General features: G+C 47.8%; 1 protein-coding gene across 1 annotated transcript in view; it reads right to left on the bottom strand.

Annotated features, from left to right (window-relative positions):
* Positions 1–13,132, bottom strand: part of APBA2 (amyloid beta precursor protein binding family A member 2) — a 220,024-nt gene that overhangs the window by 29,384 nt on the left and 177,508 nt on the right. Inside the window, exons 8-9 of the mRNA XM_075006553.1 lie at positions 4,107–4,292; positions 54–233 (exon numbers count right to left, since the gene is read on the bottom strand). Coding sequence (XP_074862654.1) covers positions 54–233; positions 4,107–4,292 — 366 coding nt within the window. The remainder of the gene's footprint in view (positions 1–53; positions 234–4,106; positions 4,293–13,132) is intronic.

Raw genomic sequence — 13,132 nt, 5'->3', positions numbered from 1 at the left:
AATAAAACTGTATCTCCTTAATAATATGAAATAAAAAATTAAAAAGAATTTACCTCCTTGCAGTTCTCTGAATTGGAAAAGTGTATCAGATCATCATTATACATCTCCTGGGTATTGATTATGTCACTATATTCTTTTTGACTGAGATCCTCTGGATTAATTCCGTTGGCTCTCAGAAACTCCTGGTAGGCCACACTGAAAGCCTGACCAATTGATTGAGCTATCAGCTGTGCCTGTAAAATAAAATAAGATGCAGCTGAAAAGGAGGAACAAAATTCAGTAGCTATGAACAGAGTTAACTTGCTCTTTGAGATTCACCCAAAATGATACAGAAGGCAACATGAATATAAATCTCTCTCTCTGACACTCAATATCGCAAACTCTTGACCTCTTGACTCTTCCGTCATCCCATCTTTAAAAAGTATCTTATAATTGGAAAAGGCACAGAGAAGGGCAACAAAAATGATTAAAAGTATGGAACAGCTTCCCCTATGAGGACAGATTAAGAAGACTGGGACTTTTCAGTTTGGAAAAGAGATGACGAGAGACTGTGATGGAGATCTATAAAATCATGACTGGTGTGGAGAAGAATAAGCAAGTTTTATTTACTCCTTCAAATAACACAAGAACTAGGGGACACCCCACAAAAAATCATGGGCAGCAGGTTTAAGCCAAAAGGAAGTACTTCTTCATACAAGGAATAGTCAACTGTATTGTTAAGAGACAGATTGTCACATGGTCTGTACACTCAGTATGTTCTGACCACAACTGCAGTCCCTGTGTGGTAGAGAGGAGGGTCCGTGATTGCAGGTTCCCCTGTTTGTTATTACAAGGTCTGCCCTCGCATCAGACCAAACATGGATCTGTTAGCTTGGGCTGATCTGTCTTCAATCCTTCTGGATATTATACCACTGCATGTGCAAATCCATCTTCTCTCACTTTGCGGTCATTGTACCTATTCCATTGCTCAGCAAACCCTGTTCTCTCTTCCCCCACCCACTTGCTGATTGCCTTATTTAACCCAGAGCAGTGCCTGCATTGTCTGCCAGCATCAACAATGTTTAATAACTGTGCCTCCTTGCACTGTATGATTTTGTGACAATGATCATGGTGCATGCTGGCCAAACAACCACTGGGCATATCCTAGCACATTTGGGAAACTGTGCTGGACTCCAACTGTTCATTCTCTAAGTCTCTGGTGTGCTTCTGGAAAGCCCCTCTGATTAGGCAGTCTCTGCAGTATGAGATGACTACCCACTGAAGTTAATGGTAAGAGAGCTGAATTGCACTAACTAATGTCTGGAAGCCTAGGTTAACAGACATGTTAGAAATTAAAAGACAGATGGCAATTAATAATACTACTACTTACCAGTTCACACACTCAAGGTACTGTACAAATGTTACAATTAATTGAGAAGGAAACAGAACTTGGTAGCAAATTGCTTTTTAGTTCCACTAGATGTCACTGCAGCTGTGCAGGACAGAGGTAGAAAAAAGTAGGAGGCATTTATATGCAAGATCTGTTTCCTGAACTGAAATTTTTATTTCTCCTATGGATACACTGCAGATCACAAGAGAATGCCAAGTTAGATGTGATAGGTCAACATGGTTCCAGGATCCCTATTCTTCCATCACAGGAAATAGTTGCTCATATCTTGGTACTTGCATAAAACCCCTCAAAATACTAGTGATCCTCTAATGAATCACATATATCATGTATAAGGAAGCAGTGCCTGAGTGCTGAGCTGTTTTTGTTCTGAAAATGCAGTGCTCTTTCTCAGAGAATCAGCACAACCTAAATACAGCCAGGGATACACGCACTGTTTTCTCATATCTATAACTCTTTATTCCCAAAATCGGACGAGTGTTAAACATAGGTGACATTCTTGTGTAATTTGTGCTTTACAATAAAAATGGGTCACACTATAAACAACAATACAAATCAATACGCCCAAGACATGTGAATGTTAATAATGAAATAATACATATTTTTATAACCATCTTATCATGGTTTGTCTTCTCTCTCTCCTTCCCACTGCTTAATTGTGTTTTCTGTCTCCACTGGCATCAATTTCTGGGTATTCAGTCCATTTCTCTCCCCTCTGCTTCTTAAGTCCACCAACAGTATAGAAAGAGACTTCAGTCAGATTCAGGCTTAGAACCAATTATTCTTTTTAATAATACCTCATTTTCATTTAGCGCTTTACAACATTACATCTCAAAGTGGTTTACAAAGGAGGCAAGTGTCATTATCCCTATTTTACAGATAGGGAAGTGGAGGCACAGGGAGGCAAGGCCACTTTGTAAAGGTCACCCAGCAGGCAGTGGCAGAGCTAGTAACACACCCCTAGAGCTCCTGTGCCCCTATCCATTAGGCAACGCTGCCTCACAATTCAAACATTAAACTGGGTTAAAATCATTACTGAAGTAGATTTTCTGCCTCACAAAATAGGCACTCTCGAGCTAAAAGTGTGCCAGACAACGTACCAGCTTTATTTTAAAAATAATATGTTGAAAAACAGATTTTAAAAATGCCCATTAAACTGGGAATTAACTGAGCACGTCTTCCTATTACTGGCACTAGTACTTCCACATATAAATTAGAAACAAAAATTAATACTTTTCCTGCTTTTAACTTTTACTAACTCCACACCTGGACAGGTGAGACTCTCTCTCGCCCCATTGATTCCTTGGCTTTTCTAACATGAGTGCAAATTAGGGCCAGAATGGTGATGTGGCCATACCCTTTCCTTTTAAGTAAAATACAGAGCATTCCTGTAACCATGTAGAGCTGAAAGAGACCTGGACAAGTCATCAAGCCCAACCCCCTGCAATGTGACATGCTCCATTAAACTTACACCTTCCCTGATGGTGTTTGAGCAGCTTTCTCTTAAACAGGATTGCCAGCCTTTGTGAATGGAGGGACCGGATGCCACTGCCACAAAATGGTGTCCAGTTGGTAAAGTTGGCAACCAGTAAAACCCTCCAATGATCACGATTCCACACTATTACAGAGCTTAAGCATCATAATTAATTGTGACTGGTACATAGGTTTCAGTGGAGGCACTAGCCATGTGCTCCTGCCCCACCTCCTCCCCACCTCTACCACGCCCATTTCCTTACTCAGCCTTCTGTCTGCCCACCTCTTCCTGCAGAGACACTGCACCACTTCCAGGGAGTTCCTCTCTGTTCCCCTCCCCTGGAGTGGTGTGGTCCATGAGTGAGGGGGTCACTGTATTTTCTGCATAATCTGAGCTTTTATTTTAAATGGCTTGGTTTGGCCCTTCCAGTTACTAAGAAAACTTCTCCAGTGTCAGCAGCTGTAGCTCTGTACAGCATTAGCAGATGGTGCACTTTATAACATTTTCAATGCAGGGCATATGAATGAACGCACTTTGATGTTTTTAAATATAAGGGGCCTGATATCCAGGTCTGCTGAGAGTACTTTGTGGATATCTGAAATAAGCTGATAACACCCGTAAGGATTTCTCCTCCTCAGTAGGGAGATAGCAAGTAGCACCCTTATATGTGGACAATTTCTGACTTCTGAAATAGTTAGTGACTCGCCATAAGCCAGAGCTGCTCTGACTTAAAAACAAAGACCAGACATATCCCTGGCTAGCCGCAGGATCAAGAAAGAATAGACATCTCAGCTGAACCAAAGAATTTGACTCGAGGTTCTGTACTCAGTGAATGTAAATATCTACTTTGGCCACATATGGTAAAACGAACTTTTGAAATGCACCCCGGTGATTATATATTGGAATACCAAAGTGGGAGGGCAGGCTGAAAAAGCACAAATGATTCTGGGAAGCACAAATGATTCTGGGATAGTGGACAAAAGTGGAAGCTTCTGGCAGTTGAGGAAGGAAATGAGAGATTTGGAGGTACAGAATTAACAAAAAAAAAATAAAAACAGGTGAGAACACATTGAGATAGAACAGTAATAACTATTATAAAAATTAACCTTCAAATCTTTGCAAGGATCAGCAAAATAGAACAGTAATTCTTGGCAACAAAAATACGTTCATGTAATAGATACCATTAGATTTCTGAGGTTCCCTGAATGACATATTGTATTAAAAGAATAATATAAGTTTACTTACATCCTCAGATTCGAAGACATGACATATCATTTTGTACTGTTTCTTTCCTTCCTGGGCACCAGGTGTTGTCTCAATACAGTCTTGAGAAGCAGACCGTGGCATCCGACGTCTTGCCATTAAAACAACAATGTTACCAATATCAGCAATGTACGAGATTGTGCGTAGTGCATGATCCATCATAGTTTCCTACACAAAACAGATAAACAAAGAAGTTCCACATGCCTTGCATTACTCCAAAAATATCACTTTTTCCCTCTCCCATATCATCCAGTCTCTTGAACATGCAACTAAACTTACATCTCTTTGTACAATTTCCATGGGGTGAGATCATGCTGCCTTTAGTCAGTCAATTTCTTGAACAAAACTACCACTGAAGTCATAGCCTGACTTACTGAAAACCCGTGGGCTTCAATGGAAATTTTGTCCGAATAACAATGGCGGATATTTGACCCACAGACCCTATTACAAAAAGTTAAGCATCTGACCTCAAGGGAAAGGAAGACACGTTCCAGTATTTAAGAAATAATTTCATCATGCTTGAAAATACACAACATTTTTCAAACAAACACCAAAGTAAAGCAGTGACCAAAGAGCTGTTTATAACAAGGTTATGAACACTACTCCCACGACAGGAAAAGATAAAGAAAGATTCAATAAACTATAGTGTAACATTTTCTGAAATACAAAGTTATTTTCTTTCCTCATGATAGATGGTGAATGTTATGTTGCCTTTTTCTCATAACAAGGGGCAAATTTTACCATAGATATTCTTACTCCTTCCTCCAAACTTCTCATCACAGAAGTCACACCTGCTAGGACAGTGTTTCTCAATTAGTGGTATGAGTACCCGTGGGTGTACACTGTGATCTGACAGGGTGTATATAAACTCACCTAGATATTTGATTACTTTTACAACAGGCTACATAAAAAACACTAGCAAAGTCAGTACAATCTAAAAAGTTCATTCAGACAATGATGTGTTTCTACTGATTCATATCCCTTACACTGAAATGTAATTGCAATATTTCCATTCCAATTAATTTAGTTGATAACAAGATGATAGAAAGTCAGCAAGCTCTCAGTAGTATCTTCTGCGATATTTTTGCATGCCTTTGAAAGTAAGCAGTTCTTAAGTGAGTTGTAATTTGGTGGCAAGAAAAACAAATCTGACTCCTGAAAAAGGGTACGGTAATCTGGAAAGGTTGAATGGCACTTGTTTCAAGATCTCAGATTACCTTAGGATCATGTTTCTCAACCAGTGGCATACATACCCTTAAGGTACGCAAGAGAAGTCTGGGGATAGTTATAACTTTATTTTTTAAAGGTGCAATTGAAAAAGTTGAGAAATACTGTGCTAGGATGCAGATATCTGCAAGGGCATGCATCCTGGACTCTGGATTCAGAAAGGTACTCAAAGCATCCACAGTCCACTGAACTCAATGGCACTATTTGCATGCTTCAAGGGAGGCACATGCTTTAGTACCTTTGCTGAACTGGGTCCCAATCTCAGCATCACCTCTGAATTTAGCCCTCTCTGGGTGTCTTTTGGCAAATGTTGGTTAGACTCTTCCTCTCTTTAGCCAACACAGGTTTGACAGGTGGACAACTCAGTTACCTAGATACATTAGGCAACTTTGACCCTGAATTTTAACTATGAAAAGTCCTTTGTACCTTGATTTTAGGAAACAATGGAAACCTGCCCACACTATGGCCTGAGAAAGGTATCTCACATAAGATCACGGTCTTGCTCTAAAACTTGAAAGAGATAACTTTGGAGCAGTTTTTAACCACTTTCTAAAATTTCTACCTCCATTTCATAGCTTTTAATACGTCTTCTTGATGGATTATTTCTACCTTTTACTTTTTTAAATTTTGTGACATTACCATGAAAATCTCAGCCTACCATCTCCATATGTCTTCTCCCAGGAATGTGTCATTATGGAACTTAATAAAGTTATCCTTAAGTAAATGTGAAGTCAGTGACCGTTTGCAGACAGGGATGAATTTTTTTTTGTCACCAAACTTGTTTTATCCCAGATATTACTATGTATTTGTCTTTTGTGATAATCTATATTTTTGTATTATTGATATCTAGTCCATACTTCTGCCATTTGTCTGTTCGATCAAAAAGCAGTGATTGAAGAGAGTAATGGAGCATTTTTAATCATGTCTCCTTTTCACCCACGGGGTATAAAATTATGTTAAGTTTTATTAGCGAATTTATACTGAATACAAATAAATGAATGCGGCCCACCAGACACCTTATAAAACTTCTCATTTATGAGGTATTCTGAAGCTAAATAACACTATTAGAGTTCCAAAAAGGTTGAAACCTTTAGCATTTTAAAGCCAAATACTGTAGTTATTTGCATGGATACTCTAGGTAATTGCAAATTTATACAAGTTTTAAGCAGCCCTCTTGAAACATTTGACTGTTTTACCCTGAAGAGGTAAAACATCTATCAAATTTTCCGCTTGATCCTTCCACCTCTTCTCTAACTATTCATCAGCCAATTCTTCTCCTCACAGATTAAAGAGCCACCTTATCTGAGTATTCATCTACAAATTACAGTGCTTCCCTCCCATGCCTGAGAAAACAGAGGTGTTTTTCAGGTCAGGAAGACGGTTATCTTTTCGTTATTGGTGCTCTTCAAGATGTTTAGTTGCTCGCGTCCATTCCACGCTGGGTGTGCGTGCTCACCACATGCACCAGTGCAGTAAGTTTTCCCCCTGACAGCACCCACAAGGAATTCACTCTGGCAACCACTGAAGTGGCACCACCATGGTGTAGTATCAGGGGCGCTGTGTGCTCCCCCTACCCTCAGATCCTTCTTGCTGGAAAATCCAACAGCGGGGAAGGATGGTGGGATATGAAATGGACACGAGCAACACATCTTGAAGAACACCCATTATGAAGAGGTAACTGTCCTCTTCAAGTGACTCCAAGCCGTACCCCCAGAGACGGGTAGGAGTTCATGGTCTCAAAGACAGCCGTACAGCCGAGCCAAACACAACATCCTCTCTAGCTGGCTATGCAAAGGCATAATGGGCTGCGAATGGGTGGACTGATTGACCATGTGGCGGCTTTACAGGTGCTTGAATAGGCACATGAGCAAGGAAAGCTGATGATAGCACTTGGGCCCTGGTTAAGTGGGCTCATATGATCTGCAGCAGAGGGACCTGGGCTCAATCACACACACGAGGCTCTCAAGAAAGAATGGAGCTGAGGAAATAAATATAGCTTTGCATTTAGAGTTTCTGTGCCCCATCTCAATGACCCATAGCTTGCCACTAATGTGCCCCTCACTGGGACATCACAGGCAATTCTCACACAGGTCACTCACAAGCATTGGGTGCCTGCATGAAACAAGGCTGGAAGCCTGAGGATTGGGACATGCCCCATCTCTAGGCAAACATCCCAACAGGGACAACAAAACTAACTAAACTGACTTAAAACCAGGAGGAACCATCTAGAGGGCTGCTAAGTGGAGGAGAGTTAGCTATGATGAATCAAAGCCACCAGTTCTGAAGCCCCATCACCGGTGGCATGAAGGTTCTGAGGATGGGGGAAAGTATGCAATGCCCCTTCCAGCACTGCTGGCACCACTCCAGTGGTTCCTGGAGCTGGTCCCCTATGGATACTGCTGGGGACAAACTCCCAACAGCTGTGCACGTGATGAGCACACACACCTAACGTGCAGTGGACATCAGCAAACACTCAAAAGCTACGTCTACACGTGAATGCTACATCGAAATAGCTTATTTCGATACAGCGACATCGAAATAAGCTATTTCGATGAATAATGTCTACACGTCCTCCAGGGCTGGCAATGTCGACGTTCAACTTCGACGCTGGGCAGCACCACATCGAAATAGGCGCTGCGAGGGAACGTCTACACACCAAAGTAGCACACATCGAAATAAGGGTGCCAGGAACAGCTGCAGACAGGGTCACAGGGCAGACTCAACAGCAAGCCGCTCCCTTAAAGGGCACCTCCCAGACACAGTTGCACTAAACAACACAAGATCCACAGAGCTGACTACTGGTTGCAGACCCTGTGCATGCAGCATGGATCCCCAGCTGCCGCAGCAGCAGCCAGAAGCCCTGGGCTAAGGGCTGCTGAACACGGTGACCATAGAGCCCCACAGGGGCTGGAGAGAGAGCGTCTCTCAACCCCTCAGCTGATGGCCACCATGGCGGACCCCGCTATTTCGATGTTGCAGGACGCGGATCGTCTACACGTGCCCTACTTTGACGTTCAACTTCGAAGTAGGGCGCTATTCCCATCCCCTCATGGGGTTAGCGACTTCGACGTCTCGCCGCCTAACATCAATTTCAACTCTGAAATAGCGCCCAACACGTGTAGCCGTGACGGGCGCTATTTCGAAGTTGGCGCCGCTACTTCGAAGTAGCATGCACGTGTAGACGCGGCCAAAGAGGAGTAACTGTTCTAAGAGTAATAGATTGTAACTAGACAGAGCTTGAAAATACCTACTGACAGCTTATTGGAATGATCTGGTCTACTGCTAAGAAAATCTTTTTTTTTTTTTTTAAAGAAACTATTCTTAAAATGTTTTTAACAATTCTTCCCAGTTTCAAATAAAACTTTCTGGCCGCGTCTACACGAGCTGGCTACGTCCAAGTAGTCGGCACAATGTCGAAATAGTGCATGTCGCGTCTACACATGCTCTGAGCTACTTCAACGTTGAAATCGATGTTAGGCGGTGCGACATTGGAAACGCTACTCCTATCTGAAGATGGGAGTAGTGCCCTACAACGACGTTAAACGTTGACATAGGGTGCGTGTTGATGATCCGCATCCTGCTACTTTGAAATAGCGGGGTCCTCCATGGTAGCAATCAGCTGAGAGGTTGAGACGTGCTGTCCAGCCCCTGCAGGGGCTCTATGATCACTGCGCAGCAGCCCTTAAAGCACCACACACCCAGATTTCCTGTGGCAGGAAGCTGAGAGCGTGCAGGCAGTAGCACATGCATGTGTGAGCCCTGCACGCTTTCCAGAGGCCCTGAACCACCCATCTTGAACCCATGGCGTCCAGCCAACCCCCCGAGCGCCCCCAGGGCCCCCTGGCAGCCAAACAGGGGGCCAAAAAGTGGCGGGGCCCCTCCTGATCAGAGGCCGAGCACTGGGACCTGCTAGGGCTCTAGGGTGAGGAGGAGGTGCTCCACCTGATGGGGAGCAAGCGGCGGAACACAGAAGCATTTGCCTGACTGCCCAAGGGCCTGGCCGCCCAGGGTCACCCTGCCTGCACTCCGGATCATGTCCGCAGTCAGGTGAAGGAGCTGCAGCAGGGTTACGCCCCGGCCTGGGACTTGGCCAGCTGGTCTGGGGCCACCCCCGCTGCTTGCCCCTATTACAGGGAGCTCAGGGCCATCCTGGGCCCCTGGGACACCTCCTCCCCGCAAGCCACACTGCACACTGCAACCGAGGAGTCCCACAAGGCCTCAGAGCCAGAGTCTGGCCCGGAGGCCAGCCCCACACTCTGGGGCCCAGTTGAGGAGCCAGCCCTCGGGATGGCAGAGGAGGGGGGTCTCCTCGTAGACCTCCCCTCCCTGAGTACCAGTTGGGCATCTGCCCATTGGCGTTCTGTCGACTGCAGCAGTGGATGGTCAGGTACATACCCCACAGGGCACACCCCCCCAGGCCATGGGGCAGGGGCACCAGACATGACGGGGAGCCCCACACACCCTGACCCGCAACTGCCCAGCCACAGCCAGGACAGCAGCACGGCCATCAGTGCCCATCAGCACTCACATCCATGGACAGCACTGTGCCCTAACCCCAGAGGCGAGGGGACCATGCAATGGGGCCACCCAACAGGGACATCACACCCGCAGATGGGGGATGGAGACCCAGCACCCTAGAGAGGATGGGGGGCATGGGCCACGGGCCAGAGCACAGTACCAACAGCCTTCCCCTCCTTCTCTCCCGCTTTCTGCAGCCACACCATCCAAGGCCCCAGGCAGTCAGGCACCCTCCGCAGTCCCCAAGAGCTCGCCGGAGGTCGGGATTGCCCGGGGACACCGCCAAGGCCAGGATGGGCGTGCCACCGCCGGACCCAGGGGATGGCCCCCATGGACTCCCAGCTCCTGGCAGCTCTCTGGTGGCAGGCGGAGGTGGCTGAGGAGAGGTTGCGGTTTGACAGGGAGGAGTCCACCCAGCGCTGGGTGGCATAGCAGGAGTTCATGGTGGTCTTCTGGGACATAGCTAGGTCGTCCCAGAAGGCTGTGGCCTGGCTCTCACCCCCCGCTGGCCCCCTCCACCCTCCCTGCTGCTCCACCCAATGCCCCCCCACTGCCCCACCTGCTAGGCCCCCAAAACTGAAGCCCACTGGGTCTGAAGACCGGCCGGTGGAGGCATCCTGGCCCTACCTGCTGGTCCTCCCAGCTCCCAGCCTGCCACGCTGGGGACCACAGGCAAGAGGGGGCACCATGACCTGAACCCGCCAGGGATCACGCCACTCTACCCCCACCCTGGATTGATGGGCCAAAGGCCAAGCCATCCGCTGGCCCCCCATTTGTATATTGGTTCCAGTTTTTGTTGTGCACATACCACCAGACAGTTTTATCAATATTCAATAATCCAAAGTTTTATTTTTCAAAGAACCTGAGACGTGTGCTTGTCGGCGGGATAGTGTGCGGGTGGTGGGGGCGGTGTGTGGGAGGCCCGCCGGGGATGGCCAGGGAGGTGTTCAGAGGTCCCCCTGATCAAAATGGGCCCGCACGATGGGCCTGGTGACTGGGTGCGGTGGCCGGCTGGGGGAAGCCCATGCCGGTGTCGACTGCCTACCCCTGGATGAAGGCCTCCCCCTTATTCTCGACAATGTTGTGGAGCATGCAGCACGCGCCCACAACCTGGGGGATGTTCTGGAGACCAACGTCCAGGTGAGCAAGGAGGCACTGCTACCAGCCCTTCAGGCGGCCCAAGGTCCTCTCCACCATCTGGTGGATGTGGTTCAGGTGACCGCTGAACCACACCTGACTGGCAGTGAGGTGGCCGGTGCATGGGCGCATGAGCCAGTGCTGGAGGGAGTAGGCCACGTCTGCCATGAGGCAGAGGGGCACAGTGGTGTAGGTCCCCACCTCCAGGCAGTGGCACAGACATGGACATTGTGTGTACAGCCAGACCAGCCAACACACACATCCTGGAAGTGGTCCCAGCTGTCCACCAGGGCCTGCAGGACCACGGAGTGGTAGCCCATCAGTTTATATATCTTCCCCTGCTGTGGTCCGGGGCGTGGATGGGGAAGTGAGTCCCATCTAGGGTCCCGAAGCAGTTCAGAAACCCCATGGCAGCAAATCTGGTGATGGCTGCATCCAGGTCCCCGACTCAGATGACCCTCTGGAGCAGCATGGCATTGAGCACACAGACCGCCTGTGGGGAGGGGACAGGAGCGCCTATGAGGGTGTGCAGGGTGCCCCAAGCCCCTCCCCCACAGGCCCCTCTCCCAAGCAGCCCTTCAGCCTCCCCCACCCAGCCCCTCCCTCCCCAGTCCTCCATCCAGCCCCGTCCCTTCCCAGAAGCCCCCCTCCCTAGCCCCACACCTGGGCTCCCCTCCATGGCACCCCACCCCCCCTAGTCAATGCATACCCAGCCCTCCTTATCTCCGTGATGACGGTCCCGACCGTGGCCTTTCCCACTCCAAACTGGCTTCCCACGAAGCGGTAACTGTCAGAGTGACCAGCTTCCAGATGGCTGTTGTGACCCTCTTCTCCGCGGGGAGTGTGAACCGCATCCTGGTGTCTTGGTGCCTCAGTGCAGGTGGTGAGCCACTGGCAGAGCTCCACTCTGTTGTCGTCCCACTTCCCCATGACCAGCTGTTCCCACCACTCCGAGCTGGTGGGGTAGCTCCAGAGGTGGCGGAGCACCTGGTGGGGGAGCAACAGGGGAGCCCTGTGGTCAGGGGCATCCCTGTCTGCCCCCTGGGCGGGGTCCCCCGCCGGGAGCTGGTGGGCGGCCTCCCATGCCGCACCTAGCAGGGCCCTTGCTCCCTGGGTGACAATGTGGAAGGCTTCCAGGCGCTCCTGCTGCTGCTGCTGCTGCTGCGAGTCCACGCCTGCTGTGCCTCGGTCTGCGAGAGTGTGGCTAGTGCTCTGTAGACCTCGTGCTGTGCAGTCCGGGTGTGTCTGGGAGGGGCTCTTTAAAGAAGAGGCTTGCTGTTGCCCCAGAAGGGCTAGTCCAGCCTGTGACCCCGTCCACAGGCTTTCCTGGCCCCTTATTTCGAAGAGGGGTGCTTGTGTGTGTGGCCGCTCTGCTTTTCCTTCCAACGTTCCCTGTCGCTACTTTGACTTTGAACATCCACGGCACCACCCCTGGAGAATGTGTGGATGATATGCATCGAAGTAGCCTATTTCGATGTTGTTACTTCGACATAGTGTCCTAGTGTAGATGTAGCCTCTGTGTTTATCCCTAAAGTGTGGTAGATGAAGTGTTATGACTGCCACAGTAGGGCCTGGAGTTTTCTGTGAGATTTCGCTGGTTCTAGTAGGATCTCTAAAGCTCCTCTCTGTAGAGGGAAAGTGTTATTATAATGAACGTCTCCCAGCAAGAGACGCGAAGTCTGCAGGGATAGTTGTTGTTCAAGAGACTGTTCCAAGTATCCAAAACATACACACAAGGCTCACAAGAAAGAATGAAGGTGAGGAAATAAATACATCTAGGCAGTTAGAGCTTCTGTCCTTCATATCTACAATCCATGAGCAGCTCAAGGATTTTTTTCCCGTCACACTCCTAAATATATATACTATATACTTTATATTTGAGTGAGTTTGTTTGTCTCTGAGCGTGTCTGTCTGTCCGTCCATCTGTTCACGAACAAGAGCTAAGACCATCAAATTTGGTATGCAGCTTCCTCTTATAATAACTTGTCTGAAAGCAAGGTAGGGGCTTGGCTGTGCCAAGACAACGCGATGTGCCTGGCATGCGACTGTTTCTCACAAAATGGAAAGGGAGGGTTGTGGTCAGCAGCGACCACTGGGAGGCAGAAGGGCATATGGCATAAAAAGAA

Source organism: Carettochelys insculpta, chromosome 12 (assembly GCF_033958435.1).
Source record: "Carettochelys insculpta isolate YL-2023 chromosome 12, ASM3395843v1, whole genome shotgun sequence".
Taxonomy (NCBI): Eukaryota; Metazoa; Chordata; order Testudines; family Carettochelyidae; genus Carettochelys; species Carettochelys insculpta.
The sequence above is the reverse complement of the archived record's forward strand: the minus strand, read 5'-3'. Positions and strand labels throughout refer to the sequence as shown.